The sequence below is a fragment of the Carcharodon carcharias genome, chromosome 23, assembly GCF_017639515.1.
Source record: "Carcharodon carcharias isolate sCarCar2 chromosome 23, sCarCar2.pri, whole genome shotgun sequence".
Classification (NCBI taxonomy): domain Eukaryota; kingdom Metazoa; phylum Chordata; class Chondrichthyes; order Lamniformes; family Lamnidae; genus Carcharodon; species Carcharodon carcharias.
In genome coordinates, this window is record NC_054489.1 from 48,748,752 (window position 1) to 48,760,243 (window position 11,492).

Here is an 11,492-nt window from a genome sequence, read left to right on the forward strand (position 1 = left end):
AAATTTAACCAGAAAGTGCTGGAAAATCTCAGCAGGTCTGGCCGTGGCTGTGGAGAGAGAAACAAAGTTAATATTTTGTGTCCAACATAGTTCTTTTTTGGAACAGAAGAGAGGCAGAAATGTGATGGGTTTTGTGCCGTTTAAAAAGGTGGGAGGGTCAGGTGAGGCAAAAGGGAAGGTCAGGGATAGATAGAGAACAGGAAGGAAATTAAATTACAAAGATATCATGGAACAAAAGGCAAGGAGACTGGTAATACTAGTAGTAAAGAAACAAAGCATCAGTCTAGAGTGGGTGTAAATAGCAGAATAAAGGACAGTGCTGTCTGAAAGCAAAACATGAGATCAAGATACAGCCTGGTACTAGGGAAAAACACAAAATGAAGGACAGAGTTCATGGTCTGAAGTTGTTGAACTCAATGTTGAGTCCAGAAGATTGAAACTTGCCTAATTGGAAGATGAGGTGCTGTTCCTCCAGTTTACTTAGGGCTTCACTGAAAAGTTGCAGCAGCCGAGGACAGAAATGTGAGCATGAGGACAAGATGGTGAATTGAAATGGCAAATGACTGGATGGTCAGGTTCATGCTTATGGACTGAGTTGAGGTGTTCCGCAAAGTGGTCACCCAGTATGTTTTTTGTCACCCCAATGTACAGGAGGCTATGTTCTGAGCAGTGAATACAGTAAATGGGGAGGCGATGGCATAGTGGTATTGTCACTGGACTAGTAATGCAGAGACCCAGGGTAATGCTCTGGGGACCCTGATGCAAGTCCCGCCACGGCAGATTGAACTCAATAAAAAAATCTGGAATTAAAAGTCTAATGATGACCATGAAACCATTGTTGTAAATATCCATCTTTAGGGAAGGAAATCTACCATCCTTACCTGGTCTGTGACTCCAGACCCACACCAATGTAAATGGTCTGAAGTTGTTCTGAACAAGGTCAGTTAGGGATGGGCAATAAAAGCTGGCCCAAAATACTAAATTGAAGGAAGTATAAGTAAATTGTTGCTTCAGTGTTTTGGGCCTTGGACAGTGAGGTGGAAGGAAGTAAAGGGGCAGGTGTTACATCTCCTGCCAATGCATGGGAAGGGGATGTGGTGTTGGGAGTAACACAGGCGTGGACCAGGATGTCACAGAGGTCACTCCTTAGGAGTGCTGACAGGAGAGGGGAGGGGGAAGATGTTATTTGGTGGTGGCATCATGTTAGGTTTGGTGGAAATAGCAGAGGATGACCCTTCTGAATATGGAGGCTGGTAGGGTGGAAATTAGGGGCAAGAATAACCCTACCATGGTTCTGGGGGGTAGGGGAAGGGGTGAGGGCAGAAGTGTAGGAAATGGGTTGGACACGATTAAGGGCCCTGTCAACCACAGTGAAGGGAATCCTCAGATAAGGATGAAGGCAGACATGTCATAAGCACCGTTTTGGAAGGTAGCATCATCTAAACAGGTGCGATGGAGGCAGAGGAACTGGGAGAATGGGATGGAGTCCTTACAGGAAGCAGGGCATGAGGAGCTGTAGTCGAGATAGCTGTGGGAGATGGTGAGCTTCTAATGAATATTGGTGGACAGTCTGGCACCAGAAATGGAGACAGAGAGGTGAAGGAAGGGAAGGAAAGAGTCGAAGATGAACAATGTGAAGGTGGGAGAGGGGTGGAATTCGAAGCAAAGTTGATAAAAAAATTTCCAGGTCCAGACAAGAGCATGAAGCAGCACTGAAACAGTCATCAATGTACTGGAAAAAGAGTTGTGAGAGGGGCTTGAGTAGAACTGGGACAGGGAATTTTCCACATACCCCACAAAAGGAGAGGCATAACTGGGGCCCATGCAGGTACTCATAGCCACACCTTTTATTCGGAGGAATTGAGACTAATTAAACGAGAAATTTTTCAATGAGAGAACAAGTTCAGCCAAGCGGAGGAGGCTGGTGGTGGATGGGGATTGTTCGGGCCTCTGTTCAGTGAAGAAGCGGAGAGTCCTCAGACCATCATGGTGGGAGATGGAGGTTTGAAGGGTTGGACATCTATAGTGAAGAGCAGGTGGTTAGTGCCAGGAAACTGGAAACTGTTGAAATGATGTACGGCATCAGAAGAATCATGAATGTAGGTGGGAAGAGACTCAGTAAAGGGAGGAAAAAGAGTCAAAATAGGAAGAAGTGAGTTCCATGCGGCAGGGACAGGCTGAAATAATGGGTCTACCAGGACAGTCCTATTTATGGATTTTTGGAAGGAGGTAAAAGTGGGCTGTAAACGTTTGAGGAACTATGAGATTGGACACTGTGGAGGTAAGATCTCCAGAGGAGTTGAGGTCAATGGCAGTTCTGGAAATGATGGCTTGATGTTTGGTGGTGGGGTCCAGGGAAGAAATGTCAGAGAGTTGGTGCTCAGCCCCTGTGAGGTAGAGGTCAATACGCCAGACAACAACAGCACCACCCTTATCAGCAGGCTTGATAACAAAGTCAGGGTTAGACCTGAAAGAACAGAGTGCGGAAGGTTCAGAGGCAGACATGTTAGAGTGGGTGAGGGGAGCAGACAAAATAAGATGGTTAATGTCCCACCAATAGTTCAAAATGAAAAGATCTAGAGTAGGTAAGAGGCTGGCAAAACTGATGTGTGAGGAACAGGGGGACTAATGTAGGTTGAAGCTGGGCTAATTTGTGAGGAGTTAGACTTAAATGTGAATCAACTGGATAAGATGTGAAAGAACAGAAATATTTTTGGAAAAATTGAGATAAAGGTGAGACATTGGGTTAATTTGTAGATAAACTTAACTAATCTGTAGGCGAACTGGACTAATGTATGAAGAACGTGACAAGCATGTTAAGAACTGGTCTAAGTTATGAGAAACTGGACCAAATGTGAGGTACTAGACTAATATGTGAGGAACTGGACTAATGTTGCTTTGGAATTGGGCTAAGGTGTGAGGAACTGGAGTATATTGTGAAGAACTGGACTAATTTATGAAGAACTAACTAGGCTAATGATTGAAGAACTGGGCTAAACTGTAACAAATCGTATTGAAATATGATGAACTGGGCTAATTTGTAACAGAAGAAAAGAGCCGACGCTTCGAGTCCTCATGACCCTTCGACAGAACGGGTCATGAGGACTCGAAACGTCAACTCTTTTCTTCTCCGCCGATGCTGCCAGACCTGCTGAGCTTTTCCAGGTAGTTCTGTTTTTGTTTTGGATTTCCAGCATCCGCAGTTTTTTTGTTTTTAATTTGTAACAGACTGGACTAATGTGTGAAGGAACCAGACTCAATGTGAGGAATTAAACAAAAAGTAAAGAACTGGGTGAAGCTGTGAGGAATTGGATAAATGTGTAAAGAGCTGAGATAATGTATGAAGGGACTGGACCAAACTGGAGAATGAACTAAAATGTGAACAATTAGACTTCTGTGAGAAGAACTGGGCTAAAACATGAATAACTGGACAAGCTTGTGGAGAACTGGACTAATGTTTTAAGAACCAAGCTAATGTGTTAGGAACTGGATTACTTGGTGAGGGGACTGTACCAATGCATGAAAGAACTTTACTAATGTGGGAATGAACTGGAGTAATGTGTGAAGGACAGATTTGTTAAAGGCTAATTGTGCTTAACTAATCTATCTGAAATTTTTGATGATGTAACAGAGAAGGTTGATGAAGGGACATTGCCTATATGGATTTTAAGAAAGTGTTTGACATATGACCACATAAAAGGCTGGTTAACAAAATTGAGGCTCATGGAATTATAGACAATGGTGACCCTGAAGGGTCAATGCTAGGAGCACTGTTTTCTTGATATGTAAATAGGGATGGACAATAAATGCTGGCCTAGCCCACATCCCATGTATGAATAAAAAATATATAAATGATTTGGATATTGTATTAAAGAGTAAAATTTCAAGCTTTGCCAATAATACCAACCATGGAAGTGCAACAAACAGTGAGGATGATACTAATTGATAGCAATAGAACATAGATAGGCCAGCAGAATGGGCAGACAGAATTTAATACAGGAAAATATGAGGTGATGCATTTTGGCAGAAGGATAGGGAGAGGCAACATATGTTTAATGACACAGTTCTAAAGAGAGTGCAGGGACAGAAGGACCAAGGGAGGGGGTGATTGCATGTAGATAGATCTTTGAGGTGAGGTGGCAGGACATGTTGTGAGAGTGGTTAGCAAAGCATATGGGATCGTAGGCTTCATAAATAGAGTCATTGAGTACAAAAGCAGTGATGTTGAGCTAAACCTTTATAAAGCTCTGGTTAGGCCAAAACACGGATATTGCGTCCAGTTCTAATCATCACACTTTAGGAAGATATGGTGGTCCTTCAAGTGATGTCAAGATTTACCAAGAATGGTTGAAGGGGTGAAGGGGGCCTGTTAGCTTAGGTGGCTAGTGTGTGGCTCAGAATAGTGCTTATATCATGGGTTCAACTCCTGTTGCAGCTGAGATAGATTTGGGACCTGCCTCCTTGCCCTATCCCTGACAGTGGAAAGCAATGGCAAACCACCCCTGACACAAACTGAAAATGAAGCATCAGCAGACAATGAGCCAAGGATCTGCCTTTGGGTACAGTGCACATGAATGAAATGAATTCCAGAGCTGAGAGGTTTTAGCTACAAAGTTAGGTTGGAGAAGTTGGGATATCCTCCTTGGAGCAAGGGAGACTGAGGGGAGATTTGATAGAGGTGTACAAGGTTATAACCGGTTTAGATAAGGTAGGTAAGGAAAAACTATTCCAATTAGCTGATAGTACAAGAACGAGGGGGACACGGAGTTAACATTTTCATCAGGAGATGCAGGGGGATGTGAAGAAAAACATTTTTGAACAGCGAGCAACAATAACCTGGAACCAGGAACCAGGATAGTGGACATGATTTTCAATCATTTGGAAAGGAAATTGGATGGGAATTTGAAAGAGATAGACTTGCAGGGCTACGGATGGAGTGGGGGGACAGGACCTGATTGCTCTACAGAGAGCTGGCATGCATTTGATGGGCCGAACAGCCTCCTTCTGAGCTGTAATGACTTTTTGACATTATGACTCTAACCCAGCTAATGCTTGAAGAACTGGATTAATGTGTGAAGTAGCTGGAATAATTGTTGAAGGAACTGAGGTAATGTGTGAATTTGTAAATACATTGAACACATTTCTGAAGGAACTGGAATGCTGTGTGAATAACAAGACAGATGTGTGAAGGAACAGGATTAAGATTTAAGGAACTGGAGTAATGCATAAGAGCTGGATTAATGTGTACCATCTACAAGATGCACAGCATCAACTCACCAAGGTTCCTTTGACAGCACCTTCCAAACCTGCAACCTCTACCAGTGATGCACACATACCACAAACAAATGTATGAAAAAACTAGAATAAACTGTGAAGAACTGGAATAACAAGTGAAGAATGAGACTAATAGGTGAAGAAATGAACCAATTTCTGAAAAACTGTGCTGTAGTGTGGGCAACTGGGCACATTGGTGAAGAACTACACTAATGTGTTAGGAACAGGACTACTTTGTGAGGAGACTGGACAGGTTTGTGAAGGAGTTCGTCTAATGTGTGACAATACTGGACTAACCTGTGAAGGACATAGAACAACGTGTGAGGGAACTGGATTAAAATGTGGTTACACTGAAGTAAAGTGTGAAGGAACAGGACTAAAATCCAAAGAATTAGATGAATGTGTGAGGAAGTGGACACATTTGCGAATGAACTGATCTAATTTGTGAACAAATGGGCTAATATGTGAAGGACTGTGTTAATATATGAGGAACTAAACTAAAGTATGAAGAGACTGCTAATCTATGAAGGAACTGGACTAAAATATGAAGATGTGGCCGAATGTGTGAAGAACTGGGCTAACTTTTTAGATCATGAATGCGCAGCTGAGACCTGTTGCTTGCAATTTCATCACCATGTGGGAGTCTCAGGGCACTTCCTGTATCCCCAGAGACCACGGGTGTGGGAAATGTCTCCAGATGCTCGAGCTCGAGCTCACGGTTTCCGAGCTTGAGGGGCAACTGGAGTCACTGAGGAGCATCCGCGAGGATGAGAGTTTCCTAGATTATACGTTCCAGAAAGTGGTCACCCCACAGGCGGTGAGAACTCAGGAAGAGTAGGAAGGGGCAAGAAGCACAGGAGCCTTTGGGGCGTGTGCCACTCTCAAACAGGCACACAGTATTAGAGACTGCTGGGAGTGAGGACAGCTGGCAGAAGCACAGATCAGCCTAGGCCACCAATGGGCAAGGGAATACCAAGGGTGGGGAATAGCAAAGTGTAGATGTGTAGCTGTTACAGGAGATTCCATAGTTAGGGGAAAAGACAGGCATTTCTGTAACCATCATTCAGAATACCGCATGGAGTGTTGCCTCCCCGACAGCCCCTCAAGAAGTTCTGGACAAATGGGAATGGATTACGTTCACTCTCACTCTAAAATTAGGTGCAATGGATGGAAAAAGCTGATCGCAATCTTTAGACCTCAAAACAGGAATACCTGATTATTTCAGTTTACATCAAAATGCATCAACAGAAATGGGCAGGAGAGAGAGAGAGTCTCCCTGTCAATCCTGGCTGGCTCTCTGTCTATCCGGAGAGACATTCCCTGCCTGTCCCAGGTGAAACTCCATATTTATCCCGGGTGAGACTCTGTCTATCCCTGGTGGGACTCCCTGTCTTGAGACTCTGAGGCATTCAAGAGGGTATTAGATGATTATTTGAATAGAAACAACTTACAGGGTTACAGGAAAAGGCAGGGCAATGGCACTAGGTCATAATGCTCATTTGGAGAGCCGGTGCAGGCGAGAAGGGCCGAATGGCCTCCTTCTGTGCCATTAAAATTCTGTGATACTGTCTACCCCGGGTGAAAGTCCTTGTCTATCCCGGGTGAGACTATCAGGAGAGGTATTGATGGTGATATTAATTTAAATTGCTTTAAAAACGGGGTCCTGATGGATTTTTGCCACTTTAAGGGTTATAATCAGAATATGATCCGAATCCAACATCGCTGCAAGAAACTCTCCAGAAAATACCAGCCGGGCGCAGCAGCACCGGCTACCCAAGCCTCAAAAAGGAATCAATTGATCAGATAAATATTCTTAACAGACTAAGAGTTAGTGAGGTGAGGCCCCAGCCTCTCCCAGTGTCTGGGGACCGCTGGCCCCATCCCAGCGGCTCTACTGATCCGAGCCAAGCGGCACCTTGAGCCGGAGTGGATCCTGATGTAGGGCTGCTGCCCTCAGTCCGTGTAAATGATAAATCCCGAGAAGGTGCTGTATTTGTTGTTGTTGCCTCCATGTGCCTTCCCGCCGTCCAGTTTGACGTAGACCTCATCCCCTGCGTCCAAGTGCAGAATGACACTGTTACTGGCGTAGTCATAATTCTGATCAGCATCTTGGGCAATAGCACTGGAGCGGACCTTAGGGAGCAAGAGACAGCCCATTAGAGCAGGGGGGACAGGGAGGTGGGGGAGGGGGAGGCTGACTGGGAGAAAACAGTGGGGCAAAGGCGGTGGGAGAGTGTAGAGGGAGAGAGGGAATGCAAGAGGGAGAGAGAGAAAAACAGCTAGGGAAAGAGGGAGAGGACAAAGAGTGAAAGCCAAAGAGAGAGATAGAGATTGAGGGAAGGCAGTGAGGAGTGGAGAGAATGAAGGGGGGAGAATGGCAGAAGGAAGGAGGAGAATGAGCAAATGTGAATGTCAGGAGACAAGATATGGAGAGAGAGAGCGAGGAGGAGAGAGGCAGAGAGTTGTGAGAGAGAGGGAAAACCAGGCGGGGCAGAGGTTGACTGAAACTAAGGGAAAGAAGGGCAGAGAGAGAGGGTGAGAGGGGAACAGAAAAAGGACAGAGGCAAGTCAGAAAGAGGGAGGCAGATAATGGGCAAGAACATGGGGAATAGATAGAAATGGAAAAGAATATGGTACAAAGTGACACACAGAGAGAAGTAGAGATGGAGAGAGAGACAGACAGAGAGACAGAAAGAGGGACTGAGAGAGAGAGACACACACACACAAAGAGGGAGAGGCAGAGAGAATGGGAGAAACACACACACAAAGACAAACAGTTCGAATGAGGGGGAGGGAGGCAGCGAGACAAAGACAAAGGATGGGAGGGGACAGGGAGTTAGAATGAGCGGCAGTGAGGGGCAGAGAGTGAGTGAGACAGAGAGCAAGTGAGAGGCAGAAACAGAGAGAACGAGGCGGCAGAGGGAGAGAGAGTAGTGAAATTGGGAAATGGAGAGATTATAGAGACCGCATGAGGAAGAGGGAGATTTCGATGTAATATTAAGAGGAACAGGAATTGAGAGGACAAAAAGAGATATAAAAAGATGACATAAACATCGAAAGGAAGGGAGAGTGGTCGATAGCAATGAAGAGAGTAATGGAGAGAGACAGAGAGGGAAAGAGAAAAATAGAGAAGACGCTTGGGATAAGGAAGGAAAAACAGAAGCAGATGCATGTATAGAGCGTCGGGAGGTTAGATCGCGCTTTTACAAACCGAAGGGCAAGTCCAAGAGTAGATAGAAAGAAAAGTGAGACCATGAGAAAGAGAGTGTGGCAGAGGGAGAGATCCACAGAGATAAAGAGAGAAAACAGAGTGAGAGAAAGAGATAGAGAGGTACAGAGCAAGAGCAGACAGAGCTAAAGAACTCCTCCTGCCCTGTTCAGTGAAGCCTGTGTGGAAATTGGAGACAGACAGAGCCTCAGAAACGATTCCTGAAAGTCTGAAGGCGGGAGTGAGAGGTGGGGGTGGGGGTGGAGAAAGACAGATACAGGAAAACCGGAGACCAGCATCAGCAGCAGCCGAGAGTTCAATCAGCCAGAGTTGCTGTTGTCCGGAGTCACTGTCCCTCTGACCCCAAGAACAGCTTCACTCCGCTTCCCTCCAGTGTTAGGGAGCGGGAGCCGCTTCTGCCCCACGATAGATCCTGGACTCGGTGTGAGAGAGAGTCGGACTCATCAGAGCAGAGATTATAACACAGGGTTAAAGAGGTCCGGCTGCACTCAGCCAACACACAGTGATGTAGAACAGGGCAGGTTAACCCTTAACCAGGCAGGAGTGAGAGAAAGTGGGGTAAAGGCAGAGACCTGAGAAGGAGAGTGAACAATAGACATGAAGATAGTGAGAGAGGGAAGGAGAGAGGGAAAGAGGGCAAAGCGTGAGTGGGGGTGGGGAATTGAGGTCCGCTACCTTAAAACAAAATATCCCTGCCAAGCCTTCTCTCCTCCTCCCTCACCTCCACCTCTCTAACAGTCCTTATCCTCTCTCCCTTCTCTCTCCTCTCTCCCTTCTCTCTCCTCTCTCCCTCACCCACTCTCTCTCTAATGGCAATGCCCAGAACTCTCCGCCCAGGCTCAGTGTGCACTGATAGGGAGTAGGGTAGCGGTCCTGAGAACGGGTGAATGGCTTTGGAAGCTCTTGCCTGGGGTTCGGGTGTTGGAGGGGGGGGGGGGGTTGGTGAGGGTGGGTGTGGGCAGACAGCCCTCCTCCCCTCCTGCCCAGCTTACCTGGCCGTTCTTGCAGAGGTCTGCCCACATGCTGGTGCCATCTCCGCCCCGCATCAGGACATGGTAGGTGAAGAAGTAGGTGCCCGGGATGGAGCAGGTGAACTTGCCGCTTGAGCCGTCGTAGTGATTGCCCAGGTTGGTCACCACATCGTCAAACTTGAGGATCTCGTAGCCTTCGTGAGGGGTCTTCAGGCCGGCGTAAAATGCCACCCTGGGCACCGTGCTGTAGGTGGCAGCGCTGATGGCACCTGTCCCGGGGCCGGGGGTGCCAGGAAGCCCCGGTCTGCCCGCCTCCCCCTTCTCCCCCGCCGGCCCCATCGGTCCCGGGGCTCCCCGCTCTCCCGGCGGCCCGGGGGCCCCCGGTTTCCCGGGACGCCCCGGTTTCCCCTGGGGACCCTGGAGCAGGGTGGAGGGCGGCGGGGGGGCCAGGTCGTGCTCGGTCAGTGCTTCGGCCCCCGGGCTGGCACTGGGCTGGTTGGCCAGGTAAGGCTCGCACACCATCCTGCAGGTACCCAGCATCTCATAGTGGGCAGCCGTGCCCAGCGAGTTCACCAAGACCGGGATCACGATGACCAGGGTCAACAGCATCGCCACCCCGACGGCCGCTGCGATCAGGGACTTGCGGCTGATGTTGAACCTGGAGGGCGACCGCTCGGCCGTTCTCCTGCTGGACGAAATCTTGCTGGTGGAAGCGGAGGAGCTCAGGCTGGAACCGGGAGAGAAGGCAGGGAAGTGTACAAGGCAGACGGCTTTGTGAGTGCAAGTGACGCTCAGTCCGCCTTATATAGCCAGACCCCGGAGTGCCCCCAAGCTGGCCAGGATTGCAAATGAATGTTTGCAACAACAACGAAAAAAAACTTGCCCATCCCCTGGGCTCTGATGCTGTTTGTACAGCCTGTCTCAAGAACTGATTACTAGAAAACATCCCGCATCTCAATGTCGGCCTTCAGCCACCAGACCCAGATCAACAGAAACAAAACATGAAGGGAATGGAGAACCAGCCGGGAGCCTGGATCTGACTGTGCTCCCTGACCTGACGGGAGGATCAATAAAGAGGATTCAGGGGTTAAGAGAAAATGACCAAGAAAATACCTGGCTGGATTTTGGTGGGTTAGATATTGCGCGGGTTGTATTTTGGTTTTTTTTTAAAAGAAAATTTATTTTACATTTGTTCTCTGGCCATGGGGATCGCTGGCTGGGCCAGCATTTATTGCCCATCCCTAATTGCCCTTGGGAAGGTGGTGGTGAGCTGCCTTCTTGAACCCCTGCAGTCCATGGTGCTGCATGTTGTCATGGACTGCTTCCTTATCTGAGGAGTCGCGAATGGTGCTGAACATCGTGCAATCATCAGAGAACATCCCTTCTTCTGACCTTATGATGGAAGGAGGTCATTGATGAAACAGCTGAAGATGGTTGGGCCAAGGACACCACCCTGAGAAACTCCTGCAGCGATGTCCTGGAACTGAGATGACTGACCTCCAACAACCACAACCATCTTCCTTTGTGCTGGATATGACTCCAACCAGAGGAGAGTTTTCCCCCTGATTCCCATTGACTCCAGTTTTGCTAAGGCTCCTTGATACCACACTCGTGATCCCACACTCTGTAAAATGTGGCCTTGATGTCAAGGGTAGTCACTCTCACCTCACCTTATTTAATGTGTTTGTTTAATGTTCTTATGCCTTCAGTGGGTTAGCAGTTCTATTAAAATAACAGAGAGAAAATGGCAGAAAAGAATGCAACAACAATTTGTAGTTACTTCGCGCCTTTAACATATCAAAAGATCCCCAAGGCACTTCACAGGCGCATTACAGACAATATTTGACACTCAGCCACAGATAGAGATATTGTTCAAAGAGGGTGGTTGTGAGGAATCTCTTTACAGGAGGGAAAAGAGACAGAGAGGCAGTGTGGTTTAGGGAGAGGATTTCAGAGATTAGGGTCTAGGTAGCTGCAGACATGGCCACCAATGGTGGATTTATGAAAATCAGGGATGC

General features: G+C 47.3%; 1 protein-coding gene across 1 annotated transcript; it reads right to left on the reverse strand.

Annotated features, from left to right (window-relative positions):
- Positions 1 to 7,205: 7,205 nt before the first annotated feature.
- Positions 7,206 to 10,131, reverse strand: LOC121269130 (C1q-related factor). The gene is made up of 2 exons (XM_041173617.1): positions 9,496 to 10,131; positions 7,206 to 7,407 (listed from the first exon to the last, which is right to left on the reverse strand). Exons 1-2 carry the CDS (start codon positions 10,081 to 10,083, stop codon positions 7,228 to 7,230), a joined length of 768 nt encoding a protein of 255 aa, XP_041029551.1. The 5' UTR covers positions 10,084 to 10,131; the 3' UTR covers positions 7,206 to 7,227.
- Positions 10,132 to 11,492: the final 1,361 nt, after the last annotated feature.

What these genes read in the sequence shown, in the direction of transcription:
- LOC121269130 (XM_041173617.1), bottom strand. Translation starts at nt 10,083, where the DNA reads ATGCTGTTGACCCTGGTCATCGTGATCCCGGTCTTGGTGAACTCGCTG. An exon ending in ACCTCTGCAAGAACGGCCAG is followed by an intron (nt 7,408 to 9,495) that starts GTAAGCTGGGCA and finishes TTGCTCCCTAAG; the next exon opens with GTCCGCTCCAGTGCTATTGC.